Raw genomic sequence first — 16376 nt, 5'->3', positions numbered from 1 at the left:
TTTGTTAAAGAGTGTCAAAGTTGGCCTTTTTCCGGGTCATAAATTTGCATAAAAATTGAATTAAATAAAAACTAATCAAGTAACATTAATTTTGTTTATACCAATTGAATAAGCACTTAATAATATACTTTTTCTCCAAATTTGGTTAACCTACTGTGATCAAGTAAGGAGGTATTAATTTGTTTATTAATTTTAGTTTTTAAGTTTTAATTTCCCCATTAGATCGAATTAGAAAAAGTTTTAAGCATGACACGTTAGTGTGAGTAATCCTTTATCAATGTTATTAAAAATCACATTCTAATAACGTCTGTGTCAGAAGTTATATCAAATTCAATTTATATCCGGATTTTTAGTGACCTAGGGTTGTCACTAAAAGTCTCTTGTTTGATTTATCCGGTTGATAATTTATTTTCCCCGACTACTTCAGAAGGTGATTAGATACTGTTTGAGCGTATAAATTAATTGATGTACGTTATATTTTTTTCACTTTTTAGATTATTTTTTTATTAGACCTGCCTAAACGTGATCTTGATAATTTGCATATAGGCTACTTTCGTACACTATGTTTAGAATAATTAGGATTGTTAGCGTTAATATTATGACGTCACAATTGGGTATTTGAACAAAAACATTTTTGTGATAAATGGAAATCCATTTTCTTTTATTTTTTTTTCGCAATAATTCAAAAGTTATTTCTAAATTAAAATACCGAAGACAGGCCGACAGCTCCCGCACTAACCCGAACGCGTGTGACGTCATAATGTTAATTTTCACCACAGAACACTAAAAACAGTAGAACTAACATACCACGAATTAACAAACGAATGCTTTGATTGGACGCGTAGGTACTTCTGAATCCAAATAAGCCTTAAAAAAATAAGCCCTAAATACTGAAAACAAAAACACACCTTCAATACTTAAAATAGAGAGAGAGAAAAAACGGGCACTCACGACATTTCTTATTTCGAGTCATAGGAGCATCAGTTTATTGTGGATTTACTAGAAAGTTTTGCATTATAGTCAGCGCAAAAAATTTTGAACGTCAACGAAATATATTGCAAAATAAAAGTATTGTATAAATCATAAACACCAGTAAGTTAAACATAATTTATTACACTTTTTAATACAAGCACTTCAATACTTTACAAGTACAATTCACTTACCTTTTTCTCATTTTCATAAATAACTTTGTGTTATTTATGAAAATGAGAAAACTTCTGAAATACTGGTAAAACTAATTAAAAACTTAACTTAGATATTTATTCGAAGAAGTACATTTACATTCGATTTGAAATTAATATCTATACTTTTTGTAACAAAAGTATCAAGAACCGTAATATTATTGTCTATTTAACTATAAATTGTTATAATATTATATTTTCTGTCAAAATATCATGGATTAATTAATAATAAGTTCAACTCACATAAATTATTGAAATATGTATTTCTTATAAAAAAACCGGCCAAGTGCGAGTCGGACTCGCGCACCGAGGGTTCCGACAGCTTAAAGGTATTATAGACCTGAGTATTTGGTATGAATTTCAATTTAATACCTCTACGCGTTTATGAGGAAATGGGTAGTAAGTTTAAAATTATTTAAAAAAAATATATTATGTGATGTAACTAAAAATTTATGGTTTTCGTAATTTTTCCTTTATCTATGCTATAAGACGTTGCTTCGTACCAAATTTCAAGATTCTGAGTTCACGGGAAGCACCCTGTAGGTTTTGATTCCCTTGCAAGTGTCGAAAATTTGCGGCATAAACGGCTGTATCTTTTGATTGCGTTGGCTTAGAAGTTTGATTTTTTCACAGCTTCAAGGGACAGTAGACCTGAGTAATTGATATAAATTTCAGCTTCATACCTCCACGCGTTCCTGAGAAAAAGGGTCTTGACAGACGGACAGACGGACAACAAAGTGATCCTATAAGGGTTCCGTTTTTTCCTTTTGAGGTACGGAACCCTAAAAATTAAAATGTACAATGTTGAATAACAAAACAAGACCATAATTGTTACCATAAATCATCATTTTATTTACGACTATTATTGAAATAATAGTAATTTATATTCATGAATATAAATGACTTTTATTATTTTACCAAAACAGAGAATATCTCACACGCGCATGAAAAAAGGTTTACATCCGGATATAAAAAGTGGCAACCCTGAACAAAAATTTTAATTACTCTGTAACTTTTGATTTAGACGTCATTAGAATATGATTTTTATTAATATTGATAAAGGATTACTCACTCTATCGTGTCATGCTTAAAACTTTTTCTAATTCGATCTAATGGGGAAATTAAAAATGAAAAACTAAAATTAATAGACAAATTAATATCTCCCTACTTGATCACAGTAGGTTAACCAATTTTGGAGAAAAAGTATATTATTAAGTGCTTATTCAATCGGTATAAACAAAATGAATGTTACTTGATTAGTTTTTTTTTAATTCAATTTTTATGCAAATTTATGACCCGGATAAAGGCCAACTTTGACACTCTTTAACAAAAAAACTACAAATAATATCGATCTCGGAGTTCTACTCTAATGTTTGTATAGCTATTAACTATAGTATTTTGAAAGAAAAACGAGATGAAACAAATTTGAGGTTTTTATCACACTGTGCATTATAGAGATATCTTATTATTATATTATTATCAAAATTAGACCAAAATTGTGTTTTTGTATGGGAGCCCCCTTAATTTTTCATTTTATTTTAATATTATTATTTAATTTTATAGTACACATAATAAGCACTTTGAGAAAAATTCAAGTACCTACCTGTTGCCATTATTAATATAGAGCAAAAAAGGCCAAAAAAATCAAGTTGGTTGTATTAATTTTATTATGTTTTTAGTATTTATTGTTATAGCGGCAACTATGAAGTATATACATAATCTGTAAAAATTTCAACTGCCTGGAGACAGACAGACAGACAGACGGACGGACAGACAACGAAGTCTTAGTAATAGGATCTCGTTTAATTACCCTATGGGTATGGAACCCTAAAAATCATCATTTTCTCTATCATGATGATAGTATAGCAAACCTTTTTTTTTTTAATCCAATTCATATTTATCCTTAAAATATAATATTGCCGCTTATTTTTGTTACACTTAGCACTCTGATTTACGTTTTAAAATGAACATAAATAATAGTACATTGAACATTGTTGACAGGTTGACAGGTTGACAGTTTCAAATAGGGTACTATAGTTTGTAGCATTATTCAAAATATTCGAATCGTAAAACAATTACAATAATTCGTTACTTTTACTATAAACATACCTAAAAATTAATCAATAGGAATAAAAGTATAAAAGAAAAATGTTCATTATAATTTATAACACAAATTTAAATCCTTGCTATAATTATTACTCGTAGAATGCAATGGTATGGAAAATTTTTAGAATTAGTGTCAAGTGTATACTAGACTACACTAGAATGTGCTAGAAATGTGTCCACTGAGATAAAAATCGTATTATAATTTAAGATTACTCTCGCAAGAGAGTGCAACCGTATCTTATTTCCTCTGGGCGTAGTTGACAGATGCAAAACTTTGTTTTAGATGTTGCCTGAAGGCTGTAACTTTGCGGAGAAGTAGTATTGATATTGAGTTTTGACGTGGGAGAGCCAATCCTTCGGCACGAATGGGCTGGGGGCTCGACCGGAGAAATACATACATACAGGCCAAAATCATAACCCTCCTTTTTGCTTCGCCGTAGTCGGGTAAATACCACGGGCGAGCCATTCGTGCCGAAGACGAATGGACCGGCTCGACCGGAGAAATATTTCGGGCTCACAGAAATGAGAAAACCGGCGTGAAACAGCGCTTGCGCTGTATTTCGCCGAGTGAGTGAGTTTACTGGAGGCCCAATACCCTACCCTTTTTCCTTCCCACCCTCTCCTATTTCCTTCTCTACCCTCCCCCATTACCCAATTCCCTCCTAAAATGCCGGCAACGCACCTGCAGCTCGTCTGATGCTGCGAGCGTCCATGGACGACAGAAGTTACTTTCCATCAGGTGACCCGTTTGCTCGTTTGGCCCCTTATTTCATTAAAAAAATTGTATTTCATATATAAAATTTTTGTATTGGTATGGTATTCGTTGCCGCCGAAACGAGTGGACCGATTGTGAAATTTTTTATACTTGTCGCAATATTTTCGCATTTATTATAATATTAGTAGATTATTAAATAAAATAAATTGAAACAGAGAACTAATATTAAGTCCACAAATACTTTACAATAACTCAGAATATCTATACAGGGTGTAACAAAAATAAGTGATAATACTTTAGGGTGTGTACGTGTTCCTTGTAGAGAGTTCACTGTGAAAGTAGCAGCGCTGAAAGACCAAAATTTTTTTTTCACTTTTGTATGGGGAAACTCGTGACGCTCGGGCCCTTGCCCATACAAAAGAGAAAAAAAAAGTTCGTCTTTCAGAGCTGCTACTTTAACAGTGATTTCACTTATTTTTGTTACACACTGTATATTAATACGTGAGAGAAAAACTTTGTAACCCTTTTTACGAAAAATGGGGAAACGTAGGTGCATGAAATTTTGCACAGTTATAGTTTATATGGTGAAGGTCTGAAGGAGTGCATCGAGCTAATATTATTTTAAAATTATGCTTTTATCATATATATTTTTAACAAATAAAACGTTATACACACTACGACACTACTACTAGGAAAAATGACAGATTTTTGAGTGACAAGCCAAAACATACGAATTATACTCTTTTATTTATGGTTGAAGTCTGTTGACAACAAGTTGACAAATTGAAAATGGATTAAGTACCTATTGTTTTTTTTTTAATTTAATTTTAGATAATAATTAGACAATGCTTAACGGCCAGTCTGAGATCAGCTGAGTCCTAGAGACAAGAATTGAAAAAAAACTATGATGAAGTCAATATTTTTTACAAAATATAGGTAGTAGTCCTAATGTACAAGTAAGGTCGAATTTCGACCACTGGGCGATCTCTTGTATTCATATATTTACCATCACATAATAAGGAGATGGTTTTATTTCGTTCAAAATTTCATAACATAATAACCCCTTACTCCTTAGCTTTGAAACTTTCGTTTGTTTTGGAATATTTGTCTTTGAAAGTTCAACATTTCCTCATAAGAAAACCCTTGAATGCCTGATATGAAGTTATGAACTCTTTATGCCATGAAAATTTTCCGCATGGTTCCTGGAAAGTAAAAAGAAAATTAATTTTCGTATAACATTCACGTACAGTACCGTCAGATTGACCGTCAGTATATCTACCATAACATCCATGCTTCCATACTAATATTTATTTGTTACATATTATAAATGCGAAAGTGTGTCTGTCTGTCTATCCGTCTGTCTGTCAGTCTGTCTGTCTGTCTATCTGTCTGTTACCACTTCACGCCCAAACCGCTGAACCGATTTTGCTGAAATTTAGTATGAAGATACTTTGAGTCCCGGGAAAGGACATAAGATACCTTTTATCTAGGAAAATGTACGGTTCCCGCGTGATAAACGAATTTTGGCGCAACGGAGTTGCTGGTGTCATCTATATTGAAATATTAATACAAAAAAACTACATTAGAATAAAATATAGCCTATAACAGGGGTTCCCAAACTGTGCGCCGCGGCGCCCTGGTGCGCCGTGGAAAGGCAAGAGGGGCGGTGAGTCGATCCTCCATCATTATCCAAAAGCCAAATGAAAAAAATAAAATTATAATATGAATTAGACAAAGCAGGCAGATGACAAATATTTGTTTATGATTATTTACCTGATTAACCTAACTAAAATCACTAAAGGTGTTTATTTATGAATACTAGAGATCGCCCAATGGTCGAAATTCGACCTTAGTTTCAACGGCATTAGGACTACTACGTATATTTTGTAAAAAATATTGACTTTATCATTTTTTTTTTTCAACTCTTGTCTCTGGGACTTAGCTGATCTCAGACTGGCCGTGTAAGCATTGTCTAATAGTATCATAGATTCAATAAAAAAACTATAATCCATTTTCAATTTGTCAATTTGTTGTCAACAGACTTCAACCATAAATAAAAGAGTATAATTCGTATGTATAGGCTTGTCACTCAAAAATCTGTTATTTCTCATGTGTGTGTGTTGTAGTGTGTGTAATGTTTTATTTGTTAAAAAAATGTATGATAAAAGCATAATTTCAAAATATTATTAGTTCGATGCAATCCTTCACCATATAAACTATAACTGTGGAAAATTTCATGCACCGGCGTTTCCCCATTTTTCGTAAAAAGGGTTACAAAGTTTTTCGTTCGCGTATTAATATTATGATGATGATTTTTCTAATAGCTACCTAGATACTTTACCAAGTAGGGCGCGCAGTGACAAAATATTGAGACTTGTAAATGCGCCGCAGGCTGAAAAAGATTGGGAACCCTAAAGCTAAACAAGCAAAAAAACTGTACGCAAATACCTCCATAAATCAGAATAATCTTTTCTGATTGTCCTAAACACGTTTTTAACTTAAAGCTAGCTTTTATCGCGGGATTCGAGCGCGGGATTCTATAACGAAAATAAATCTAAGGCATCCCACTCGGCTTTCCCGACAATATTTTTTTCTAATATTCTTCTCCGTTCTTGCAGTTCCTCGTCTGCTACCCTTACCCGGTGGAATGGGGGGAGAACTACGCGCGGACCATGGTGCTAATCCGCTTCATCGTGTACTACTCCCTACCGCTGACCGTCATAGCGCTGTTCTACATCCTGATGGCTCGCCACCTGGTGCTCAGCACGCAGAACATGCCGGGCGAGATGCAGGGGACGCAGCGACAGGTGAGAGAGAGAGACAGAATAGTAACTTCTATAGATAGCGATATCGTAGGTGTTAGCTGCTAAGTCAGTTTTTTTTTTTCCCTGTCATGCGGATTCTCAGTTATTAGTCACTTATCACCCTCGAGCGAATTGTTTTACATGCTCCTAAGCGCGCGTTGCCCACATAACAGGGACAACATCCATAAATTTTCTAATAAATAATAAATAATTGGTACTACTAATATATATTCTGTTTTTTTTTATGATATAAGGAGGCAAACGAGCAAATGGGTCAACTGATGTAAAGCAACTTCCGTCGCCCATGGACACTCGCAGCATCAGAAGAGCTGCAGGTGCGTTGCCGGCCTTTTAATAGGGAATAGGGTAATAGGGGAGGGTAGGGAAGGGAAGGGAATAGGGGAGGGTATGGAAGGGAATAGCGTAGGGGATTGGGCCTTCGGTAAACTCACTCACTCGGCGAAACACAGCGCAAGCGCTGTTTCACGCCGGTTTTCTGTGAGGACGTGGTATTTTTCCGGTCGCGCCGGCCCATTCGTGCCGAAGCATGGCTCTCTCACGTACAAAAGTTGTGCCTAAAGGTCATAGTAAATGGGGTGAGAACATGGTAAATGCAGGGAACGCAGCGACAGGTGAGAGAGAAAGAGATGATAGAGAGGGAAAGAGGAAAGAATGTAGTTAAACGTTAACTGCAAGAAATTTACTCTTTGCAGAGGGAAAACAAACTTTCTTCATAATAAACATTTTGTATTTTACCAAAATACCAACACACGTCTAAAAACACAACTTATCATAAATTTAATTTAAATGATAAAGAAACAGCGTCATAATATAGTCTGTGGTACCGTCTCAAGAGTTCTGTTTTAATATGTACATGCTTAATTTGAAAACCACGAGCCTCGCTCGCCTCAAAAGAAAATTAATTCATTACCATCCTAGAAATGTACTGCTGGGTGTAAGTACTAAATAAGGCTTTCGTATGTAGCTTTTAGTACGGTACGGGTTGTTATGTTTTAGTGTCGTAGTGGAAAACATAAACAAAATTTGGGTTTGTATTTTGTTTTAAAAACTATACAGGTTGTTAGGGTTAACACCGTAACCATCAAATGAACCCGTTAAAATGAACAACTGTTACTATGTCGTCTTAATAATAATTAATACCCATACAAATTGCCCGGAATGATGGCGGATTTTTTGAGTCTCCAGCATATTCTCATAGAAAAAGTTGTTCATTTTGACGCGCTCATTTGAAGGGTTTTAAGGATAACGGTGTTAACCCTAACACCCAGTATTGTTATTACTTATTATTATTCTTTTAGATTAAAAACTTTAAGAATTCGCCTATTAACGCGTGAGCGAGCCATGCTTTGGCACGAATGGGCTGGCTCGACCGGAGAAATACCACGTTCTCACGGAAAACCGGCCTGGAACAGCGCTTGCGCTGTGTTTCGCCGAGTGAGTGAGTTTACCGGAGGCCCAATCCCCTACCCTATTCCCTTCCCTACCCTCCCCTATTCCCTTCCCTTCCCATCCCTACCCTCCCCTATTACCCTATTAAAGGCCGGCAACGCACCTGCAGCTCTTCTGATGCTGCGAGTGTCCATGGGCGATGGAAGTTGCTTCCCATCAAGTGACTCGTTTGCTCGTTTGCCCCCTTATTTCATAAAAAAAAGGCAACAGATAGGAACTTGAAAATATGCGCACAACATTTTATTTATAATTTAATAATACATCATAAAATTAATAATAAAATAAATAATTTGCCTATTTTTTTTCTCTATAATGGTACGGAATCGCGAACCCTCGTGTGAGAATCCAACTCGCACTTGGCCGATTTTAACCTCCGACAAATAAAGAAGTGCGTTATACTTTGACGGATCCGTCTGTGTGTATGTTGCATATCAATGAAGATAATTTGTTTTAGATTCATGAGCGTATCGTAGCATCCAAAGTCCAAGTCAGTGGACCGATTTCGTTTTTTTATACGCTTTTTATTTTTGTTACTTTTATTTTTGTTATTAAGAGCTCACCTGACTCTAAAAATCAAACATCGTCCTTCTCTCTTCACACTCACGCCCGTCTTTCATATGCCAGGTGAAAAAGGACGGCGCGGAATCATCGCCGAGTTAATTTTACTTGAATAAAAGACGAAATATAATTAATAAATTTAGGTTTTATCAATACCTTTTTAAATATTAAAAAATATTAAAGAAAAGACAGCAAACTTCGAAGATCCAAACAAAAATGTGTCTAAAACAAGGTTTTTTTGTAAAAAAAAAACTATCGAGCATTTTTTGAGTAATCGTGTTTTCGTCTTGAACATTTAATCTTTATGAACTGAAGTTACTTGTGTCAAAAAATCAGTTTTCTAGACCTTACAGATTTTCAGATCTAGGTTAAAGTATGTAGTCAAGTTAGGGTCATATGGGCTCTTAATACTCTCGATTCTAATAATTCATCAGCATCCATCTTAACAGGGCTGGTAAAATTTAGCTGCGCTGGCAGTACTATAATTGCGTACGTTCCCTAAAAGCGATAGATCTTTCCGTTTATTTGTTTTCCATTAAAAAGTGTACTCCGCTATTCCATCTCCCTAATCCGAAGACAATAATTGATTGGGATCGTTTCCGAAGCCAATTCCGATTAACTAGGATTCAGAAAGATCAATCTTAAGTAGCTACTAAGTACACTTTACTTGGAAGTTGAGATATCATGTCCACTTATAGACTTAAAGTTTGAATCTGAATTTAAAGTCCATATTGTAACTTTTGGGGACTTTCTTAAGGACGCTATCACATTTTTTCATAAATATCAGCGATTTTCAGGTACCATTTTAAAGAATTAGGAGTCACACTGCAAGGATATTTTGGTTTCAAATGAAAGATAATATATTCATCTCCACGTCTATACTATAAAAATTTTACAGCCGCATACAAAATTTTCACTTATAATACCACAAGAGCTTCAAAATTATCGGATATTTCCCGATAGGTTCGTTGCAAACAAATGAAGGATTGCAAACAAATGAGTGATTTTTCCTGAAAAACTTGACGACTTTATTTGTTTGCAGGGAACCTTGAGGGAAATGCCAGATAATTTTGAAGCTCGTGTGGTATTCGGGGGAGTATTTTTCCGTCCCAAATGTCGGCCAATATAATTGCACCATGAGACACAATTGAATTCAACCTGTCAGTTTGACGTGTTTGTCTTTTATATATAGCAACTACCAGAGAAAATTTTCAAAAAATTATCAGTATAATACCATGTAGGTTGTACCACGTGACGTCGAATGGTACAATTCTATTGGTCGATATTTGGGTCGGAAAAATAATCACATAAATACGTTTTAATCATCACTTTTTATTTTTACACACATTAATTATTTTGGAAAATGCATTTTGATTTTTAATTGGTTATTTCATGTAGAACGTGGATAACTCCAAAAAGGGCTTTAAAAAATTGCAAATATTATAAACAATGAATTGAATAATTATTATGATGAAAAGTATTGAATTATAATAATAAATATAATAATATATAATAATAATAATATAATTTTTGTATTTTTTTTTATTTATGAAATAAGGGGGCAAACGAGCAAACGGGTCACCTGATGGTAAGCAACTTCCGTAGCTCATGGACACTCGCAGCATCAGAAGAGCTGCAAGTGCGTTGCCGGCCTTTTAAAAGGGAATAGGGTAATAGGGGAGGGTAGGGAAGGGAAGGGAATAGGGGAGGGTAGGGAAGGGAATAGGGTAGGGGATTGGGCCTCCGGTAAACTCACTCACTCGGCGAAACACAGCGCAAGCGCTGTTTCACGCCGGTGGTATTTCACCGGTCGAGCCGGCCCATTCGTGCCGAAGCATGGCTCTACCACGTAAACCGAAGCATAATAATAATAAATATATAATAATAATATAATAATAAAAGTATTGAATGTTATGAATAGTAGGTATTTAATGGTATTGAATTGAATGAACAGTAGGGTTTGTTTTTAAATATCTCGAAAAATTTTCAAATATGTTGCATCCGGTCAAAAACGGAAACGGAACTTAAGTGCGCCATCTTTATGAAACTAGTAGCGCGCTTTGACAGAGTCGCGGCGTGTCAGAGTGGGAGAGATGGAGAGGGAAACGTCCCCTCCTGTACAGTAGTCGCCAGAAAGTGAGATCAGTCTCGTTTAGGCTTCTAACTAGCCAACACGTTCCGGAACTGTCCCTAGTTTCGTCTATGTGCTATCTGTGCTAAGTGAAGTAATTAGAAGGATACACCAGGGGCGAGAGAAATTGGAAATAGGTATTTGAAAATGTATTGCTGTTTCACCAATCTCAAGTCTCCCACCGCAGAGCGCGATAGAGACAACACGACAAAAGTTCTAATAAAAGAACAGAAAATCTTCGATTCGTTGTCCGCTGATTCCTTCTCCAAAACTTAACCGATTTAAGTAATTTTTTCATTAAAAAATTACTTAAATCGGTTTTTGTATATTCTAGCCAATTTGTTTTCTGGGTGTTTGAACACAGAGGAAAATCTGGCCATTTTTTTGGGCTTTTGGACGTTCTTATCTTTTTTAATAATTAAATTATGAAAAAAAAAAAAAGAAAACATACGGACATGCTAATAGTGGCCATAGATATTAAGGAAAAAATCATAACTCTATCGGCATTATCCAGGGAGGAAACAGGGGGCAGCGTTTGTATGGAAAAACGGCGGTGTGGACTCCTCTTAAAGTGTTGCGAAGTGATAATTATTGTGAAGTATTTAGTGAAAGAGTAAAGTGTTACTGTGAAGTTTCATTATGAAAGTGTTTGATGAATGATGGAAACTCAATAAGGATTATAATAGAGAGATTATGGGGTGGTACTATTTCGTACTATTCTCTCCTCGCCCGTCTTCCCACGCCACTGTCTTGAAACAGCACTTTACGATGAAGACCTATCCTGATAATAGCGAAGTTCCTTTAAATATATTATTTTTCAGCAAATCGGTCCATGTTATGAAAGAAGAAAGAATGAAAGAAACTTTATTTGGTAAAACAATAGATGAACATTAAAATAATCAAGAACATTTTAATATTAAGTCTTATCAAATTGGCACTTACTCAGCATCTGTTGCGAACGCAGTCGCAGTTCGCAACGCTTGTTTTCAGTAAACGCCATGATGTTATCATGTGATTAAGTATAAATAACTCTGCCAAAATGTACAAACAGAAATTTACGGCGTCATAAAAAGCCACTAAACTTATCTTCAGTGTCCACTCTTCTTGGAACTATTTTTCTCGGTCAAAACGTCCTTTCTAAAACCCTTTGGTGAGCTGAGCTTATCTAAAAAAAAGGATTCTCGCGTTTGTCAGCACAAATACATTGTCACAGATTTAGAAGTAAGCAAAGCTAATGGCGGCCTGCAGTTCTGTTTCTACAACAGCTTTTATCGCTTTGAGCGCGGCAACTGAATCAAGAAATTCAGTAACGAAAAAACCTAACTTCCCCGCTCTGACCGGTACAGCGGTGCGGCGTTGCCAGACTTCGGCACGATGTTTGTGAGCGCGCAAGTAGAAGTACCCGAAAATGCTATGTAATAGCTTTATCGCGGCAGTCCCAGAGTGGCGAGTGCCAGTTAGTATTGTTTTGTAGTGTACTAGATGACGCTCGCTTATTGCGCGGGAACCGCACATTTTTCTGGAGTAAAAACTTGAGAGGTGTCAAGGGACACCCGAATGGAACGAAGTTATTTCTTATGTTCAAAAAACCTGTATGTAGCCTACATAAATTATACACTCAAAAATTAAAAAAAAAACCATCTGAACCGACGCCCAGGAATACTAACAACGCGTCGCTGTTTATACTCAAAAAACGCCATCTAGTTGACGCACAGGAATACTTTCAACGCCCTCTGCCCTACCAAGCAGGTACTAATAAAAAAGTGTCGTTACATTTTTTTCAGTCTAGCCCAAGGCGCAACACGCGATAACGTTCCAAAACTTAAAAGTATCCTAGGTCATTTCCCAGGACAAGTATAAATACCTTTCAGCAAAATCGGTTCAGGGTTTGGGCGTGAAGAGGTAACAGACAGACAAACACACTTGCGCATTTATAATATTAGTATGGAGATGTTGATTTTGCATTACAAAATAATGTGTATTATACATTTGAAAAAGTATATTATTGGATCGATGACATTTAAAGGAATGGACCAGATGTAGCTACCCACAACTAAAGAAATTAGCCTAAGACCGGAATATATTCCACCTGCTGACCGCCGAACTTCGACATGAAGAGGGCACTAGATGATGATGATGATTATTATAATGTTAAACATTTAATTGCTGGCGTATCATCTCACCGAGTTTGTTTTTTTACTTCTCGGCGGACGGCGGCGGCGTATTTTTTAAATTTCAAGAAAAAAACCTTTAAAAATTAAAATGTACGGTTTCGGTAGGATTCCTGTGCATAAAAAGGCAATACATATTATCTAGTTTAAAGATGACCGTGTAGGTCACACACACATATACCATAATATTACAAAATTTACGTAACGTTCTACCAAACATTCATGTAATTTTACGATAATACTGTTACTTACCTAAACGCTAAAGTACTGCCCAAATTGTTCGTATATTTCCCGCAACCTTTGGGTTTTACCTTCATAGGTATATTTACATAGATTTAGATACTGGCTTACAATAATCCCTTGGCCTTTATTCAAGCTATGTTTGATTATAAATAAACATTAAACAGTAAAGAATTGGAAATCAAAATTTCTCTTGAGTTCGTAACGTTATAGATTAAAGGAGAAAATCTGATTATTAAAGCCTCTCTCGACGTTAGGTCATGTTGGATAACTACGATTGTGAACCTGTCAATAGCAGGAAAAAATCGACATCTTGGGCGATCATAAACGAATGTCTCCTACCCGATCGCAGTTGCTTGTATTGGTCCATCAGACCATCACCCACCAACGCACGCATTATACGTCCAAATCATCGAAAGCAACTTGTCCAAAAACCCTGGAAAGCTTTAATAAATATTTTACGGCAGAAAATGATAGCCCATAAACACAAATATTGCAACGTGTGGTTTCGTTGAACACGTCTCTCGGTATAACACTAAAACTTTGAATAACCTGACTCCTGAGCATGCGGAAAGCGTATTCGTATAATAAGTCTTGTGGAGCCATTTTTAGCAAATTCGGATATTGTATAAAGCGAGGAATTGACTACCGGGCCGCCCGCTACGGGCCGCCCGTCACGGGCAGGTCTGTCGCATGTCTGCTCGTCAATTCCTAGGTACGGGCACAGACATGCCCATTGGCCCGTGCCCGCAGCCTGCCCGCGAGATCGCATTTTTCCCGCGCGGGCACGGGCGAGTCTGTACATGAATGGTCGCGATGGGCGGCCCGTCTCGTCATTCGCGCCTTGGAGAGCGACTGGAGTGCACTTAAAATATTATTTTAAAACATATTATTGTAAACAATACAAACACTAAACTTAGGAATGAAGGAACAAAAACAATTTTGACATTCGTTTATTTCTCTTTACCGGTCGTATCCTTGTTTGTAGAAAGTTAAAAGCAAGGATTACATGAACACCGATCTACGTAATGCCGCTTATACAATATACAGCGAACTTATTGGAAAATCCAAAGAACTCAATGACGATGCTAATCTATCATTAATTGTTACAAAGAAGATTGAGTCCATGAGTCCACGACCGAGCTGTAGCCCCCTATCTATTCGACTGACTTGCCTGTTCTGTGTGTGTTCAATAGGGGCAAGCGGCAGACTTGTGCCAGACCGGGCGACCCGCGGGCAGCCCGGTAGTGAATTCCCCGCTTAACTAAGGGTTGCTTCAGACCGCAACGCGAAGTGTAGATGCATTTCTAAATTTATATGGATTTGACAGATTCGCAAGACGTCTCACGCGATTGAAATCTTTCAAATCCATACAAATTTACGCCGCGCCGCGGCTCGCCTCGCCTCGTCGCGTTGCTTTCTGAATTGACTCTAAAGAAGGATTTCTTTAGTTATCCAATATCCGAATTTACTTTATACTTAAATGTTAAAGTGTGCTTGTCAGTTATTACCTCTTCTAAAAGCTAAATCGTAAGATGTGACGAATAAAAACATCTCCTAAAGAAACATTTTAACGTTAAGCTATGATGTACTAGATGTCCCGCGCGGCTTCTCCCGCGTAAATTAGGAATTTTACAGAAACCGTACATTTTTTCATAAAAAATATTTCCCCCGTTTTTCCCACATTTTCCTCAGTTTCTTCGGTCGTATTAGTCTTAGCGTGATAATATAATATAGCCTATAGTCTTACTCGATAAATGATCTATCTAACACTGAGATAAGTTTTTTAAATCGGACCTGTAGTTCCTGAAATTGACGCGTTAAAGCAAACATACTCTTCAGGTTTATAATATTAGGTAGGTATAGATTTTATTTAATTATCGCTTGACAAACTCGAGTCTCGATCTAAAAGACTATGAAATGGTATACTATGGTAGTGATAATGATGATGATGAATGTAATTTGCATAGTAGCATAATATGCTTTCTGTTCTTAAAACAACGCCGAAACTCCCAAACTTGCATCTATAAAGAATCAGGAGTTTTCTCAGCACCTTCCGAACCACGGTATACCAGGTATATCTCGGTGCAAAATCTTACTTGTTGGTAGCATATGCTTAGAATACTTCTCACGAAACCGAAGTCACCACATGTTTCCCTATAAGTTTTGAGGAGTTCCTTCGATTACTTATGGATCCTTCATCAGATCACCACTTTTGTGAATATAATACTAAAATGATACCCTATATACCAAAAGAAAAATTTTGAAAATCGGCGGTGGCAAAATTAACAAACGGCGGAGTAATCGTTGAATATAAGAAAACGAACATAACTCCTCCCCCATTTTGAAAGTCGGTTAAAATTGTAGCCTATGTGTTATTCTGATGTATAAGCTATATTATTGTAAAGTTTCAATAAAATCCGTTTAGTAGTTTTTGCGTGAAAGAGTAACAAACATCCATACATCCACACATCCATACATCCATACATCCAAACAAACTTTCGCCTTTATAATATTAGTAGGAAGTAGGATAACGATTATAGGCTAGTAATTTACATCAATAGCCGATTATGCATCACCAAACTGTTCGTTATCGCAATAATATTATTGGTCCATCATGGGCCAACATGTAAGTAGATGCGGTATTAAGGTCATAATATTATCGTAGCATTGAATGTGTTACTGTTTTTACTCATTTAAGGTGACGCCGTGTAAAAGTAAAAAACCGTGTTGGATATTAGTCTACTAGAATCAAAAACCGCAATGTCCAATAGAATCATTATTGGACATTGCGGTTTTTGATTCTAGTAGACTTTATTATGTTTTAGATTGCTTGTTTCTATGAGAGGCCCGGGTTCTCATAGAAAACAAGAAATGGAACAGCATTCAAATTCAAATTCAGCAACAGCAGCAAATGATTTTTGTCGCGTAATTTAAAAACCATAAATGTATTTCAAATAAGCTATGGGCAAATTAAATTAAAGTGTATGCTTGAACCAA

At 36.1% G+C, this 16376-nt stretch overlaps 1 protein-coding gene across 1 annotated transcript in view; it reads left to right on the top strand.

Moving 5' to 3' along the window:
• The window catches only part of LOC121735483 (neuropeptide CCHamide-1 receptor-like), a 101410-nt gene that overhangs the window by 71813 nt on the left and 13221 nt on the right, over nucleotides 1-16376 (top strand). The window contains exon 4 of the mRNA XM_042126324.1: nucleotides 6621-6809. Coding sequence (XP_041982258.1) covers nucleotides 6621-6809 — 189 coding nt within the window. The remainder of the gene's footprint in view (nucleotides 1-6620; nucleotides 6810-16376) is intronic.

The sequence above is a fragment of the Aricia agestis genome, chromosome 17 (assembly GCF_905147365.1).
Source record: "Aricia agestis chromosome 17, ilAriAges1.1, whole genome shotgun sequence".
NCBI classification, from domain to species: domain Eukaryota; kingdom Metazoa; phylum Arthropoda; class Insecta; order Lepidoptera; family Lycaenidae; genus Aricia; species Aricia agestis.
This window is presented reverse-complemented; position numbering and strand designations above follow the sequence as displayed.